At 45.8% G+C, this 15,355-nt stretch overlaps 1 protein-coding gene across 3 annotated transcripts in view; it reads right to left on the bottom strand.

Moving 5' to 3' along the window:
- ANK3 (ankyrin 3) overlaps positions 1 to 15,355 on the bottom strand; it is a 254,973-nt gene that overhangs the window by 139,529 nt on the left and 100,089 nt on the right. For all 3 annotated transcript variants that reach the window (XM_044420391.1, XM_044420389.1, XM_044420390.1), the window contains exons 4-7: positions 13,487 to 13,585; positions 9,866 to 9,964; positions 6,485 to 6,670; positions 4,166 to 4,264 (exon numbers count right to left, since the gene is read on the bottom strand). In XM_044420391.1, coding sequence (XP_044276326.1) covers positions 4,166 to 4,264; positions 6,485 to 6,670; positions 9,866 to 9,964; positions 13,487 to 13,585 — 483 coding nt within the window. The remainder of the gene's footprint in view (positions 1 to 4,165; positions 4,265 to 6,484; positions 6,671 to 9,865; positions 9,965 to 13,486; positions 13,586 to 15,355) is intronic.

Below are 15,355 nucleotides of genomic sequence, written 5' to 3' on the forward strand. Positions count from 1 at the left end.
ATAGGAACGTGAGTCACTTGCTAGGAATTAGCTTCCACGAACCATCTGGGCAACAGGAAACAACACCATTCTGTTCCGTGAAGGGCTGGGCTAGCCCAAGGTATATGGATGCCTGAGGAAAAACCCAGATGGTGTTCCCCGTGGACAGGCTGATGCAACACATGGCTCGATCCCTCAGGAAAGCACTCCTCACAGATGCCACTGAAACCAGTGCAGTCACACAAGGGTGGCTTTGTGAGTCTGTGAGCTCATTTCATCTGGGCTTGCACAGGAGAACTGGATGAAGTCACCTGCTGAACGGTGGGGCCATGTGTCCAAATGAAGCAGGTGTGGGTGTGGCCACTGCCCCCACGGGAGACACCCGGGAACCCCACCTATGCGACCGCGAATTCCACAATGGAGGAAATGCAGGACGGAAATGCAATAAATGTACAAATGGGTCAAAGAAACTTTCTCCAGCCACCTTTCCCTGAGCAACCTTCAACGGCTGTCAAAATCTATAGCGGCCACGTCACCTTCTCTCACGGCAGTGGTCCTCTGATAAATGCACACCTTTAAAAGCAAACCTTCATCTTCATTTGTGAGCGTCTGTTTAGCAAGGCAGTCATACGCACATGTGCTGCACATTCAGGACAATTACATAACAAACTCGCTCAGGCGCAAAGATCCAAGATGTAGCTCGATGCCATTTTCCTCCTGATAAATTACTTAAATGGCTCTCTTACAGTGTGTAGTGCACATTTCCAAATGTGCACATGCAACTTAAAATGAAAACAGTGGTTTTGTTTTTTTGTAGAAAAGAACTAGCAGCATACTAGGATGATGATGATGCTAGTGTTGCGTTTAAATTAGGACCTTGGTTTTTTTGGGAAGGTGTCTAATAACTGGATGAATAAAAACTGCACCCCTAAAATGGACAAGGACGCCGATATGTAAAATCATCCAGATGTTATTCTAGATGGGGGAGGGCAACACAGCCAAGTGAGTGGTCAAAACAGGCCTGTGTATCGTCCCTCTGCCCCTGTGCCAGGCCAGCTTGTATTAGACTGTTCATGATATGAGTTTTCCATCATGCTTTACGAACAGCTTACGATAGCCATTACATAGCCTTTTTTCAAGGCACCCTTTCTTCCAAAAATACCAGTTTTCAAGGTATCCATTCTTCCAAAAATAAAGAACTATACTAAGTACAGAAGAGGACAGTGGAGCAAAGCCACATGCTAGAAAAGAGAATCTAATTTGCATTCTTGTGTACACATTGCACTGTAAGAAAAAAATTGAGGAAGGAGGTCCTCTGCTTCTGGGCTTTACAAAATGTATTTATTAAGGGAAAGAAAATGCACAGGAGACATTTGCTCCTCCACTCATTCTCTAGACGCCATCAACATTTAGTCTAGGTTTTGAGGAGTAGGGTTGTGTCACCATTTTGTGTGTGCCTATGCTGTTTTGTGAAGTGCCACATACACACATGGTACCATACAAATGAAGCATCATTAAATCCATTCCCTTGATGACTCAGGACTCCACTCCATGATATTAAGTCAATATACTGCTTTTACTTTTGCCAATGACTGGCTTTTTGCTAGTTGCCATAAGCAGAGTGGCTAGCAAAAATCCCTGGATTCTGGCCCCAGCCCGGCCCCCACCATGGACTCAGGAACCAGCCTCAGGCAAGCCGCTGCATCTTAGCAATAGGCGCATTATCAATAAAAATAATGACTATCGCCCTGCTTTACAGGGCTGTTGTTCAAAGGAAGCCTATGTGAAGCTCTCCAAAGCCTGAAATACTATGTCACAGTTCAGTGTTACAGCTAATCTTGTGTGTTGCAGATGGACAGCTAAGACTGGCCTGGCCAAGCTATACCTTCCCCTTCGGTGCTGAAAAGAGGACTAGGAGCATGTGGTGCTCAGCACATGCCCTGTGAACATCCGGAGTGTGTGTGTGTGTGTGGGGGGGGTCGCCTCTCCTGGAGAAAGCTCAGGAAAGAGAAACCCTGAAGCTACTACAAAGACTGAAGTTTCAAAACAGCTTTGAAGGTTCGTCAGAGAAGCCGGGCAGATGTCCCGTTGGTGCATATGGGAAACACTTCCATTTGGGGGGAATAGGGGCTCAGATTCATGGCAGAATTGCCCACAGGCAGGATTTTTCCTGCATGGAAATCGATGCTGAGATCGGTGGCGGGTTGTGGGTGGCTCTGTGGCACAAAGCCCACGTGGCTGGCTTCTGTCGCTGACCCTGTCCCCCATTTAAGCGGCCTGATGAAGAAAAATGGCAATTGCCTTCCACTGCCGACCTTGCACAGTGCAATCTCTTTGGAGTCCATTTGTCTTTTGAGAAGCTTTTCGATTGCCTGGGCATTTGCTGATTCACTTTGGAGATCTTTCCCCGCCACCATGAAAGAATAAAAATATCTGCGACTTCTAGCTGGGGCCGTATAAAAGAGGCAGAACGATTCAATGGGAACCGGATTCCATTTCCAGGAGAAACCCTCCTGGTAGAAAAACAGTTTGGATACATGTTCTCCAAAACTCCCAGAGCTGCCTTTCTTAGCTCTCTTTCTGGAGGAGGCAGAACAACAGGTGCTCTTGGAATTAAAAGTCAGGAGAAGAGGGGGCGAGGAGAGCCCTGATATTAGTGCTTGCTGGCACCGGGCTGGCACTTGCGATCAAAATAGAATCACTCCTTAATGGGGATGCTGCTTTTTTTATTTCTGCGACCACCCACAGCATTGTTGGTGCTGTTAGGACTGCTGAGGAGATTCCTGGTTTAGCTTTAAACCTGATGCTCATCTGGGGCTGGGGGACGGATGCTTCTCCTGCAGCCTCTTCTACCTATTTCACTGCCCACCTCTCACTGCAGCTGGTGGGGGAGGAAAGCGTGTGTGTGTGTGTGTGCGCGCGCGCGCGCACGAGGGGGGGTAGCTACACCTCCCACAACCTGGCATTTCTGAAAAGAGGTTGTGAACAGCGAGAAATATATGAGAGTAAAGATAAGGAAGGCAAACATGCGCAAGGACTTTTCAGGATTATTAAGCCCCACAGGGTGTGGGGAGGATGTTGGCAGCAGATGGGCCCATAATGAGTGGTTAATTTCACTAAGGGGGCAGAAACTGTGGGGAAAGCTTTCAAGCAGCCATGGAAGGGCAGACCCAAAAGATGGGAGGATAGGCAAACATGGCTTAATGGAACATGGTGTTCTGGATTACAGCACCAGGTTGCCAGGAGAACAAGGAAGGTGGGTTGAAGTGACCCAGCAAACGTTACACAAGGCTGTCGGACAACCCGAAGGCCAAACTGGGAGCTACTCCATGTCCGAGGACTCCTTGAGAAATTACATTTTGTGCCAGCTTAAATGTCTGTTTTTGGGTCAAAAGGATCAAAAGTCTGGACCACGTAAAGCACACACACCTGTCCCATCCTGCCTTGCTCAGGCATATGAATCTGCCATTCACCATGGCTGAACAATGCTTGGATTGCTAAATCACTCAAGTAAAAAGGAACTGAGAAACGTGCAAACTGCAGATTACGACTGGATGTGATCTTGATGGGCTGACATGCACATGAATGACCGAACGGTCATCCTAGCCACCTGCCCATTCCAGTGCCTCATTTCCAGCAGCTTGGGTTCTGGGTACTTGCAAATTTAAGTAAAGTGAATTAGTGAAGTCACTTATAACTCTGTAGCAAGAAGAGCTGAATCCCGCACCTTGCGCGCACACACACACACACACACACACACACACACACACAATTTGTAAAATTTACTCCGCTTTTCCTAGGCATGGAAAAAGCAGGAATACATACCAGGAAATGAAACTTTGATCCCTCGGCATCCTATTCTTACGCATCTTCCCTAGCAGCTGTTGTACCTTTCTCACTTAGGACCTAGGTTTGTTTTTTGAACAGTGGTCGAGCATGATGGGTGTGGAAGAAGGTTTGAAGTGGGCTTGCGAAATGGGGCATGTTATATCCATGTCGAGCAAACTACAAGCAGTTTTCCCCCAATTCTCTGCTCGAAAAGTGACCCCAATCTTGCCAGTACTTCCCTATGCATGTTCCAAAACAGACAACAAACCGTGGCTTGCACTCATCATGATTAAGCATTAGGTCTCCACCAGGCTTTAGAGGCTAAATTTAAGAGAAACTGCTAAAAATTAGCACATACCCTTGCAGTGAAGTCCACAGCAGCACCACGATTTAAAAGGAGCGTCGCTACATTGATATTTCCATAGTGGGCAGCTATGTGGAGGGGAGTGAAACCACTCTGAAAGAGAGGAAAAAACACAACACGCACAGCAAAATATAAATTATTTTCTCCCCAAATGTCTTCAAGTAGCTCCTAAAATGTATGGGTTTTTTTGTTTGCAGAATTGGATTCAGAGACATAGAGAATAGTAGGTTCTGTTCTAAGTTTAAATAACTGGACTATTTTATGACTTGTTTGAAGACTGTGAATAAAATATATTCAGCAGGGAGGGTGGGGGAATTTCCCATACCTATTCTTGGACAATAGGAGCAGAATGAGAGATTTGGCTATTGTAAAAAGAGATCTGCCAAAGAAAATTCAATACAATGAAAATGGTATCACTTCCTTAACTTGCTAAATCGATTTCTTACTGGGAATATTGATTTGTTATCAGTATTTTATAATCCTTGCAAGTTAAATATTTTACCAAACTTCCTTGCAGAAATGCAAAATGCTGAACATGTTTCATAAAGTCAGAGGAGATGCAAATTAAGACAACATCAAAGTCTATTTTAAAAAGAGGTTAATGTGATTTTTGAAGGGACCTTCTAAAAAAGATTTAAAAATAGATCTCCCATTGGGTTAACACTCTGATAGCACCTAGGCAATCATATATTTTCAGTAACTTGTTTATATATTTAAGTCATTTTAAAATGTCCTTTTTTTTTTTAAACATGCAGCAATTCAATCCGTCCTCGCAATGAAACCTCCGAGGAAAATCAACACACTTCTAAGATCATTGGCAAGCCTCTTTAGCCATGCTAGCTGTCACTGCCTCCACCTGGAGCGTGTTTACACATTTCTGAGTCACTTGGAAGAGCCAGTTCCTTTCATTGACACCGACAGTAAAGTGTCATGCAGGAGCCTAAAGGAACTGAGTCCTGGATGCAAACATGTGTCAGGGATGTCTGCAGCTCTTGACACGGCTGATAAAATGTTGATACAACATTGGAAGCCTGGGCACATTCCTCTTATGCAAAAGGACTCTTTTCGGGGGTGATAGTTCGCTCCAAAGGAAGCTTGCTTCTCCACGTTTAAAACACTTGTTTCGGCTGCAGAAAGCCCTGGCTATCTAAAACTACATTCTTCTCTAGCACATGCTACATTGTTGACTCTAAAGCAGGTTTCTACTCCTCTAAAAGGCAATGCAGAGAAGAAACAATGCAGCAGCTCTACATTGTGGAAGAGTGATGATGCATATATATTTATTTTATATATATATAATATGTTTATATATACCTCAGTTGTTCTATTCACCATCATCTAGGTTAACACATTTGGAAGCAAAGAGGGGGGAAAAAATGAACGGTTAGTTCTCTGCTGCTGATCATGGAGGCAGAAAGCTTTGTAGCCACTCTGTGGATGCTACAATGGAAGCACAAAGAGGCACAGAAAGAAAGCGAGGCTGAACGGCGGGCTATTCCCCCCCCCCCCCCAGTTTAAACGGGTGTGCAGTAATAACGATGTTTCCTAGCTGTCCCATGGTAAAAACTGAGATGCAAGCGAATTCCCTTCTCCATTTCAGCCTTCAATGTTATGCCTGCCTTAACGAAAATAACAAAACACAGACACTGGCGCCACGCCGCTAAAATATCTCTATTAGAGCCACTTTTGGATCGCCATTTCTTTTCCACTTCCCCAGCTTGGTGCCTTCCAGAGATTCTGGGCTACAGCCCTTAACGTCTGGCCCCTGCTCACGCAGGCTGGTGTTGATGCAGAGGCCTAAGCATCTGGAGGGCGCCAGGCTGGGCAAGCCTGCTCTCGCGTGGGTATGAAACGGAGCCTAAAGCAACATCAACCACTGATATGAAAATCCAATCTCCACTACAAATCCTAGCATTCGTTTCAAATACAGGACGGCTTGTAATTAATAAGCATACTTTTCCTTCATGGCTATGGAGACAAGATAAAGTAGCACAGGCCCTCACAGCGGGTGACCCAACAAGCCAATCCCAGCCCACCAAAGCTCTGTGGTGCGAGGCCTGCTAGAAGCCCAGGCATCTGCTGCCTCCCTGGGTCTCCAAAAGCAAAGCAGTAGGTCAGAGGCCTGGCAGACCATGGTCCACGGTGGAGGGCTGAAATTGTTTTGGCAGATCACAAATTGCGTTGGTCCAGCCTAAACTGTAGTAAGACCTGGAACAGATATCTTTTTCTTAAATAGGGCACTGTTTGCTTGCAGAGAGCAGCAGGGTCTTTCTTATACATGGCAGTCCTTTGAAAACGAACCAAAAAACTAACCTTGGACTCCACGTCCGCATTGTGGTCGTTCTGGAGCAGGAGTGCAGCTGCCTTGGTGTCATCCTTGCGTGCAGCGATGTGGAGAGCCGGAAGACGGACTTTCCCTTTCGTATCGTTTTCAAGCAACAAGGAAACCACCTGGTCATGGCCCTGTTGAAGAGCTACGGCCAACGGTGTGAAGCCATCCTAGCAAATGAACGACAGCAGTTCTCAGCAGGCAAGTCTCCAAGCATTATGGGGAGAGGAAGCACAGGCAAAACGGAGGTGCTGCTGGTCAATGGAAAAACCTGATGTGGGACTGGGATTCAACGTTTTCTGGAAGGGGTTGCCCTCGACCTGAAGGATTAGCTCCATAGCTTGGGAGTGCTCCTTGAACCTGCATGGACCATGGACCTTCAGGTGATCCCTGCACAGAGGATGCACAACTGAGGCTACTGCACCAATTGCAGTCGTTCCTGGTGAGGTCTGATCAGGCACCAGTGACACATGCCTTAGTGACCTCCCATGTGGACTGGTGTAAAATAACTCACAGGGCTCTCTTTGGAAGGCGCATTTGATGACAGCATCCTTGATGCTGTTCAGCTGTTCAGCCGTGTCCGACCATAAGCGATCGTATGGGCCAAATCTCGCCACACTTGCCCACCCCGTGCCACCTCTTTCGGCTGAACTATGCTCTGGCCCGCATCCTCTTTGATGGCGTCTAACCAGCTCAATCTTTGGCGACCTGGTTTTCTCTTGCCACTGAGCATCCCAAGCATTATATCTTTTTCTAATGAGCTTGATCGCTCATTATCATCATTATCTTTATCATTAACATCATCATGTTCACATGACTCCAGTCCTCTGTCAGCTTCACTGGTTTCCCATTGAAGTCCAGGCCCAATTCAAGGTGTTGGTGATGACCTATAAAGCCCTTAATGGCTTGGGTCCTGGTTACCTGAAGGAGCTCTTATGTCCATATATGCCCTCCCGCCCCTTGAGATCAGCGGGAGAGGCCCTTCTCCGGGAACTCTCCGTGAAGGATATTAGGAGGGTGAGTAGCTGGAGGAGGGCTTTCTCTGCGGTGGTGCCCAATCTATGGAATGCTCTCCCCAGAGAGGTCCGCCTGGCGCCGTCGTTATTTGTTTTTCGGTGCCAGGCGAAGACCTTTTTATTCAAACGTCATTTTAACTGTTAATACTATTTATTCATGTTATTCGTTGGCCAGGGCGACTTAATTTATATTGTTAATTTATATTGTTTCATTGGATTCTATTTAGTTATGGTTGTGAGCCGCCCCGAGGCTTTGGCGAATGGGGCGGCATAGAAGCCCCCTAAATGAATGAATGAATGAAGTGGTCAAAATAAATGAGTCTCAGCTTTGTTATCTTGCCAGCCTGGGACGCATCTGGTTTAATCTGCTCTAGCTCCTGCTTGTTTGTCACGCCCGCTATCCATGGGTGGCAGCATAAGAGGGGGATTGCTCCATGGCTGCTTCCAGACTCTGGAACTCCCTGCCAAAGGAAGCTAGACTAGTTTGACTTTGTAGTCCTTCTGCCTGCGGGCAAAGGCATTTTAATTTAGACAGGCTTTTGTCTTTAAGAAATTGCTGCTGATGCCGGTTTTCAATGTTATTCCATTTCCTGCTCATTTCTTCTTTTTATGGAGCTGCTTTTAATGGCTTGGTTTCTATATTTACATTATAATTTTATCTGGCATTTTATGGTTAGGCAACATAAGGATTACATAGAATAGAAATTTAAGAAATAAATTTAATCTGTTTGGGTGCCCTTCAAATGTTTCAATCAATCAATCAATCAATCAATATCAAGCTTCCATATAGCCTTAAGTGCCCAAACCTGCCTAACCTTGGAAGCTAAGCAGGGTCAGGACTGGTTAGAATCTGGATGGGAGACTTGAGTCCTGCACTGAGCAGGTGGTTGGACCCGATGGCCTGCTAGGCCCCTTCCAACTGTATGATTCTCTGATTCTAATGTGTCTGTTTCCCAAACAGACATGGAAAGATTAAGGGATTCCACAAACTTCTCACTAAATGTAAAAAAGATTTCTGATTCTGAAGAGGGCACGCTTTAGAACACTGGCATCAGCAGACACCCTGCATGTTTCATCAGGACCAGATCTTCAAGAGCCAGAAGGGAGCAATACTATGGCCCCTAGACAGTGTCTGAGGGATCACGGGATATTTCTCATTCCCAGGTCCCCCAAGCACAGATGCAACCACGCCAGCTGCTTTCCGAGGACAGGAAAGCAACTTGGAGGGGCTAAAAGGGGCGGTGGCGCCCCGATTGTGGAATTTCTCCCCATAGAAGTTCTCCTGGTGCCGTCACTTTATTCTTCTCAGCGCCAGGCCCAAACCTTTTTAATTTTCCCAGTGTCTTAAGACCTGACTGTTTTAATTGGGGTTTTATTGTTAGTTGAATTTTAGGACGCTGTGCTTTATTTTTTACATTTTGTATCGTTAAACCATCCTGAGACTTTAGTAATGGGACAGTCTAGACAATAAATAAATAAATGGGAGCATTTGCACAGGTGGGAGGCGGGGAGAGTGGAAAGGCCAGGACATGAGCACTTCAGCCTCCTTTCCTGCCTCTCGGAAACATTCCAGCTAGACAGGCAAATAAGCCCGGCAAATGAAAATGCAGTGAGGGGGGTGGGACAGGAAGGTAGAGCTCAATTGTCCTTCCTGCTCTGCCTGGGATGACTGTAAGCCTCGAAGATTAGGGGCTTATGGCCATCACAATAGGACTGTGGCCTAAATGGACTGACCAGTGCAGTAGAGCTGGAGTGGCCACCAAATGGTGTGCATACAGAGTCACGATGTCACTGACTCTAGACTCTCAGGCAGACTTTTCACACTCCTCCTCCCTGTTTTCCTCAGATACTCTGAAAGGGACCAACGATGCCACAGTCCGCTGCATCAACAGTGACGGCAGCTCACGCTCATTTAAAAAAGGCAGGCTGAAGATGACAACACCTGTAAGCAAACTCAACGTCCATGAGAACGACACCACCTGTTTACACAGCCAGTATAACCAAACCCAGCTTGTAGCTGATCTCCAAGGGAAATATGCTACACAGGTCACAATACATATGAAAACTCCCGGGGTTTGCACTGCATGATACTTTGAACAGCCATAGCTGGGACGCAGCAGGACAAATGTCTTTCCATGGGCAGGGATGGTGCTGCTCCAGATAGAGATGCTGATACGGAATCTGCTTTTGGGATGTGCACGTCTTCAGACTTAATGGTACATAACAAATACGTCATGTACAGAGTTGATGGTTTTCATATATTTTAGCGCAGAGCTATACTTCTATGTTTCATTATGCCGTGAAGTATGGTTAACCTTTTGGGAAGGGCTGGATAAAATGATCATTTACCTCTGTGGCAAGACTCTGACTTCCTCCATTATCCAGAAGAAACTTAACCACTTCGAGGTGGTTTTCTTGGGCTGCCATATACAAGGGTGTGAAGCCATTCTAAAAGAGAAAAACACAACAGAGTAAGACTTTGTATGGAAAACTAAGGTCTTGCTCAGCACCCATGTTGGTCTTCCTTTTGGGATTGTTTAGCTCCTGCCTGCACATGTCAGAAAACAAGGTGGAAGAGCCCCGAGTCAGCAGAAAGGACTGTACCGGGCTGTAGATGTGGAATCCTCTTTTGGAATGCTCACCTGTATGAACATTTCCCTTTCTTCCTGATGTGCCGATCTTTTCTCTCTTAGGCAGTAGTCTCTTTGTGTTAGGTGCAATTACAAGCATAGCAAATACAAATGAACAGAGCAGTAGGAGAAATGCAGGTAGCATTCAGACATGATGCTAAGCCATGGTTTAGTGTTACTGAGCAGACCAAGGGGCTTACTCTCTCCTCCTCCAGCACAGCCTTAGAGAGGAGAATGGGTATATCCAATATTCTCACGCACATGCCAAAGAGAGGGAGCACATGAGCCTGAAGCTCATGCATATAAATTTACGCCATATTTTACTGTAGAATGTTCTCCAGATGTTCTCCAGAGGTTTTAGACTACATTTCGCATCAGACAACATTGACTACAGTCAGGAATGTTGTGAGTTGCAGTCTATCAGATCTGGAGGGTACAGCTGGAGGAAGGCTGTACTGGTGTTGCTGAAGAATCCGAGCTATATTTAAAAATATAAATAGGTTTTGTGAAGGCTTCTCATGCACTCCTGTCTGGCTGACACAGATCAGTGGTCACTGCACAGCAGTGGCTTCTTGGGAAAGAAGGAAACGCAATGTAGCACATCCCAGCTACAAGAACGGGTTCTACGGAATCGGGTTTGGCCACTACATGAACAAAATGCTGGACTAGATGGACCATTGCTTTGATTCAGCATGGCTCCTCTTGCATCAGCACACAATCTACAACCCACACTTCCCAAAGGAACACACATGAGTCTTACTTATATCAATTTAAGGTCCAGCTTCATCCTATTTACAAGAATGGATGAGGGCCATTCCACACAACTTGAAGAGGAAAGACCGGGTTTCCCCCAAAGCTGCAGCCAGTCTGGCTCCTTGTTTCTCATAATCACACTCTGCAGGTTTCGATGTGAACGTAAAACATTTTGCTTTATGCACACCTGGAAAGCATAACGTGTGAAATGGATCTCCATCCCCCCGGAGATGAGTTCTGACATACTGGGGCTCAGCATACAAAAGAGAGGATGCCCCATTGGCCTGTCCTCCTCTGAGCAGGAATCCCTTGGTTCCAACCTGTCTTTTCCTACATGCAGGTGACTCTAAGGTGATATAATAGTTGGATAACAGCTGACATATTCCAGGATCATTTTGAGGACTTAAGATAGGCTTCCAATTAGCCAGATGGGCAGGGGGTGTTCAGCTGTCCCTAGTCAGCTGGATGGCAGCTGGTAAAACTGAGTGTAGCATCCAACTGGGAGGAAAAAAACTTCAGACAAATTCAAATGCACATCTTAAATAGAAATGTGACAGAACTGTGTTTTTTGCCAGTGTCAGCTCAGTCGTGAAGAAAATGTCTCTTACAAACAATGGACATCAGCTGTTTGTTAAATGGGTTAGCCATTGCTCTGGGCTGTGGCAACACCTAAACAGGTTCTTCGTGGTTTGGAATGTAGCAGCTATCTATTTTGTGAGCACCCCTGTGACCCAACTGAAATCAACCGACTCAGCTGCTGCAAACCTTACCAAATTCTGCCAAGCATGTTGGATGTCCTCTAACGCACCAGACCTTTGGCGACAAGCTCGACTCCCCTCTCCCTGACCTTAAATATCAAGAAGGCTGCTTTGCTCAGGCTCCTGACAAGACAGCTACTCACAACTGGAAGGCGGGTGCCCCCACACAAAGGATGCTGGGAGAAAGCAGGATCCTGGAAACTTTGAGTAAGCCACTGAAGGGCCGTTGTTCAACACCAAGAGACGGGGGCGTCCAATGTTGCAGCAATGCCTCCAACACAGGACAGGGAGAACTGGGAGATGAGCATTTTCCTGAGCATCCCCATGTCCTACCCTGCATTTGTGGGGGGCACGGGATCATGGCAAAACAGTGGTACAGCCAGGGGATTACAGACCATAGACCACGATTGTCTTACGGGGATCCCCTTCTGTGTTATGAAGCACGGGATTGGCTTTTTTCTTCCGCCCTCGCTTGCCGTTTTCCCATGCTTTACAGCTGCTTCGACGCTCCCTGAGCGTCAACATGTTGCCAACCCTGATGAAAACCAAAAAATCCCTGAGCTTCTGGAAGTTTTCGTTTTAAGCTCACTGAAACCACGGCATCCTCATGACCGCAGGAATAAAACAGGCTTTGCATCAGCTGATGTACTAATCCTTTGCTACTGTCTGTTCGGTCATTTGGAAGCCCTTATGTTGGGGAGCTCCATTCGTTGCCCTGCAAGGTCCAGCCCTTGCCGCACCACCGCAGCCAAGGTGATACTGAAGCTGCATGAATGGCCCATTCTGCATATTTGCACTTAATGCACCCACAAGGATTCATGACATGAGCCAAATCAACAGCTTATACACTTACTATATTTTTAGTCTGCCCAATAACAAAAAGTCATCTGGGCGGGATAGGTGATAAAAGAATGAATCAATACACGAGAAAAACAATCATCAGTACAAGAAACACGCTATAAAACCTATAAAAGCATTTGACTTTATGGGCAAATCTAAATGGCAAAACCTACAATCCAAAATGTGAAATGTCAGGCTGACCTTGACTAATTTAAAATTATTTTATCTTGTCCATACAAGGAATGTAGTAACATAGGAAGCCTCTCTCTGTGTGTGTGAATACATGATAAAGAACACTAAGAAAGTGAGAAAGAAACATGATTTCAAAAAGCAAGACTTTAAACCATCCCCTCCCAACAGCCCTAGTGGCTGGGAATGATGGGTGTGTAGTACAATACACTGGGCTGGGGAAGGCTGCTTTAGACCTTCCTTTTCGCAAACATTTTTACCATGTCTTTTAGTGGTGGCAAGCCTTTAATCTCACGAAGGCAGCCAAACTGACCGTAACATTTTTCAACTGCAAAGGACGGTGTTTGGACATTGTCATTCAAATTGCAAGGACACTGCAAAATGCTTTTTTCCAGGATGTTTATGTTCTGGCAACTTTACAGTAAGGCCAAGGATTTTCTACCATTCTGCTTTTATCATCAGCCATTCCAGCCATGTAGCAGTGCAACTTGGATGAAGCCAAAGGACAGTCCTTAAGCAGGAAGAGGGGAAGTTTCACAGAGTTCTGTGTGACTTGACACATTCAGTGCAGCGACAGGGCACTCCAGATCACACAGAGAACAGCATCCAATGCATTCGCATGGGTTAACTACCCAGGAAGCTAGGCTTTTATGCTTACCCAGTAACTTCTAACACCATTAATCCCAGAAAAAGCTAGCAGATACCAGCCAACATCGCAATTCTGCTTTTTAAAAAAAGAATTAAAAAGACAATAGAGAACAGACATGAAGCACAGGGACAGTCAAACAAGGCTGTTTTACCTGAGACTGCGCGTTGACATTGGCTCCATTTGTAGCCAGCACCTTCACCACCTCGGTCTGCCCGGCCAGAGACGCTATGTGCAAAGCTGTGTTTCCTTTCTGAAACGAGAGACGGGGACGGAATGTGAAAAATGCCCAGGGCTCTCCAACAGAAGACTCAGCAGGAAGAAACACTAGGCATCTGTTGACAGGATACCTGACTCTGGATTTACATCCAGGGATTCAGTATATAATTAGGTACCGCCGGGGTCTTCCGAACTATTTCTGCAAGGCCCCTTAAAGAATTAGACTGATGCAAGCATGAACATCTGCAGAAACACACAGACTCAGTGCTGAGGGTCAGGGAAGGCCATGCCATTAAACAAAATTAAACAGGCAGATGCCTTATTGCTGTTTTGGTTGTGGAAATGCCCTTGCCATGCAAAAAACTATCAGTTACCTGCATGTGTGCTCATGGAGTCTGTGCATGGGCAGAAGGTGAGGCGAATGGGGGAGAAACTGACATTTTATCCCTCTGGGAATAGCCTCTCAGGGAATGCTGCTTGAGGGTGTCCAAATGCTTGACTTGGGAACTTCCTTATATTGAAATGGCCCGGTGCATGTTCTCTGCATTGTCTGAGCATCATCAACAACATCCTATTTTTAGGGGACTTCCTGTCCTAAAACCAACAGCTGAGTTTTGCCATGACACTAAATCATCATAGATGTACCGTGACCTTGAGGAGGGAATTAGATGCTCCCACTTCCACTCCAGATTAACTTGAGTTTAGCACATCCCCTAATCCTAAACCGTGATTAATATTACTGTTAGTGAAAACAAGCCATCTTTTAAAAAACCATCATTTCTAATGCTGCAGTGTTTCTACAAATCACAGTTAATACGAATCGCAGTTTGTCCATGTTTGACAACAGGGCAAGCTGTGGGTAATCCCAGGCAAAGCACTCTGAATTCCTTCTTGTGACTGCACTGGAGCATGCGAAGGGAGGGCATGCGAGCTTTCTGTGGCTTGTTCTCATAACGCTATGCTACGCTTCTCTGAGTCTGAACCAGCCCAGAATGCATTGGTAATGGGAACTGGTGATCCTGCCATGCTTTTTGCTGCTGTCATGTTCCATCAAGTCACCTCTAACTTTCAGCAACCTTTTCAATGAAAACTCTCCCAAATTTATTATTTATTTATTTATTACTTATTTGGAATTTTTGTATGCCGTCGCATTGCTATAGCCTCGGGACGGCTCACATAAATAAATAAACATCATCCATAATAAAATAATACAATTAAAAAACCCAGAATCACTCTGGCTGCAAAATTAGAACATATAGATATTATTAAGAGTTGTTAAAATATTGTTTAAATAAAAAGGTCTTAGCCTGGCGCTGAAAAACAAATAACGACGGCACCAGGCAGACCTCTCTGGGGAGCGCATTCCACAGATGGGGTGCCACCGCAGAGAAAGCCACCCTCCGGGTACTTTGCCTCCTGATGTCTCTCCCGGAGTGCTCCCGGAGGAGGGTCTCTGCTGCCGCTCTCAGGGGGCGGGAGGGCAAATATGGAAGCAGGCGTTCTTTTAGGTATCCAGTGTCCTATCCATGACAGCACTGTTCAGTCCTGGTAAATTCCAGGGGGTGGTTTCCTTTACAGATTCAATCCATCTTCTATTTGGTCTTTCCTTTCCTCTTTTGCCTTTTCTTTCCCTTCTCCCTCCTTTCTCCAGGGAGTCTTGCCTCTCATTGGGTGCCCAAAGTATGAAAGCCTCAGTTTGGACATTTTTGCTTCCAGGAAAAGCTCCGGCTTGATTTGATCTGGGATCCACTTGCTTGTCTTTCAGTCAGTCCAGGGGATTTGCAAAACTCTCTTTCAGCACCAT

Source organism: Varanus komodoensis, unplaced genomic scaffold (genome assembly GCF_004798865.1).
Source record: "Varanus komodoensis strain SLA01 unplaced genomic scaffold, ASM479886v1 scaffold11, whole genome shotgun sequence".
Lineage (NCBI taxonomy): Eukaryota > Metazoa > Chordata > Lepidosauria > Squamata > Varanidae > Varanus > Varanus komodoensis.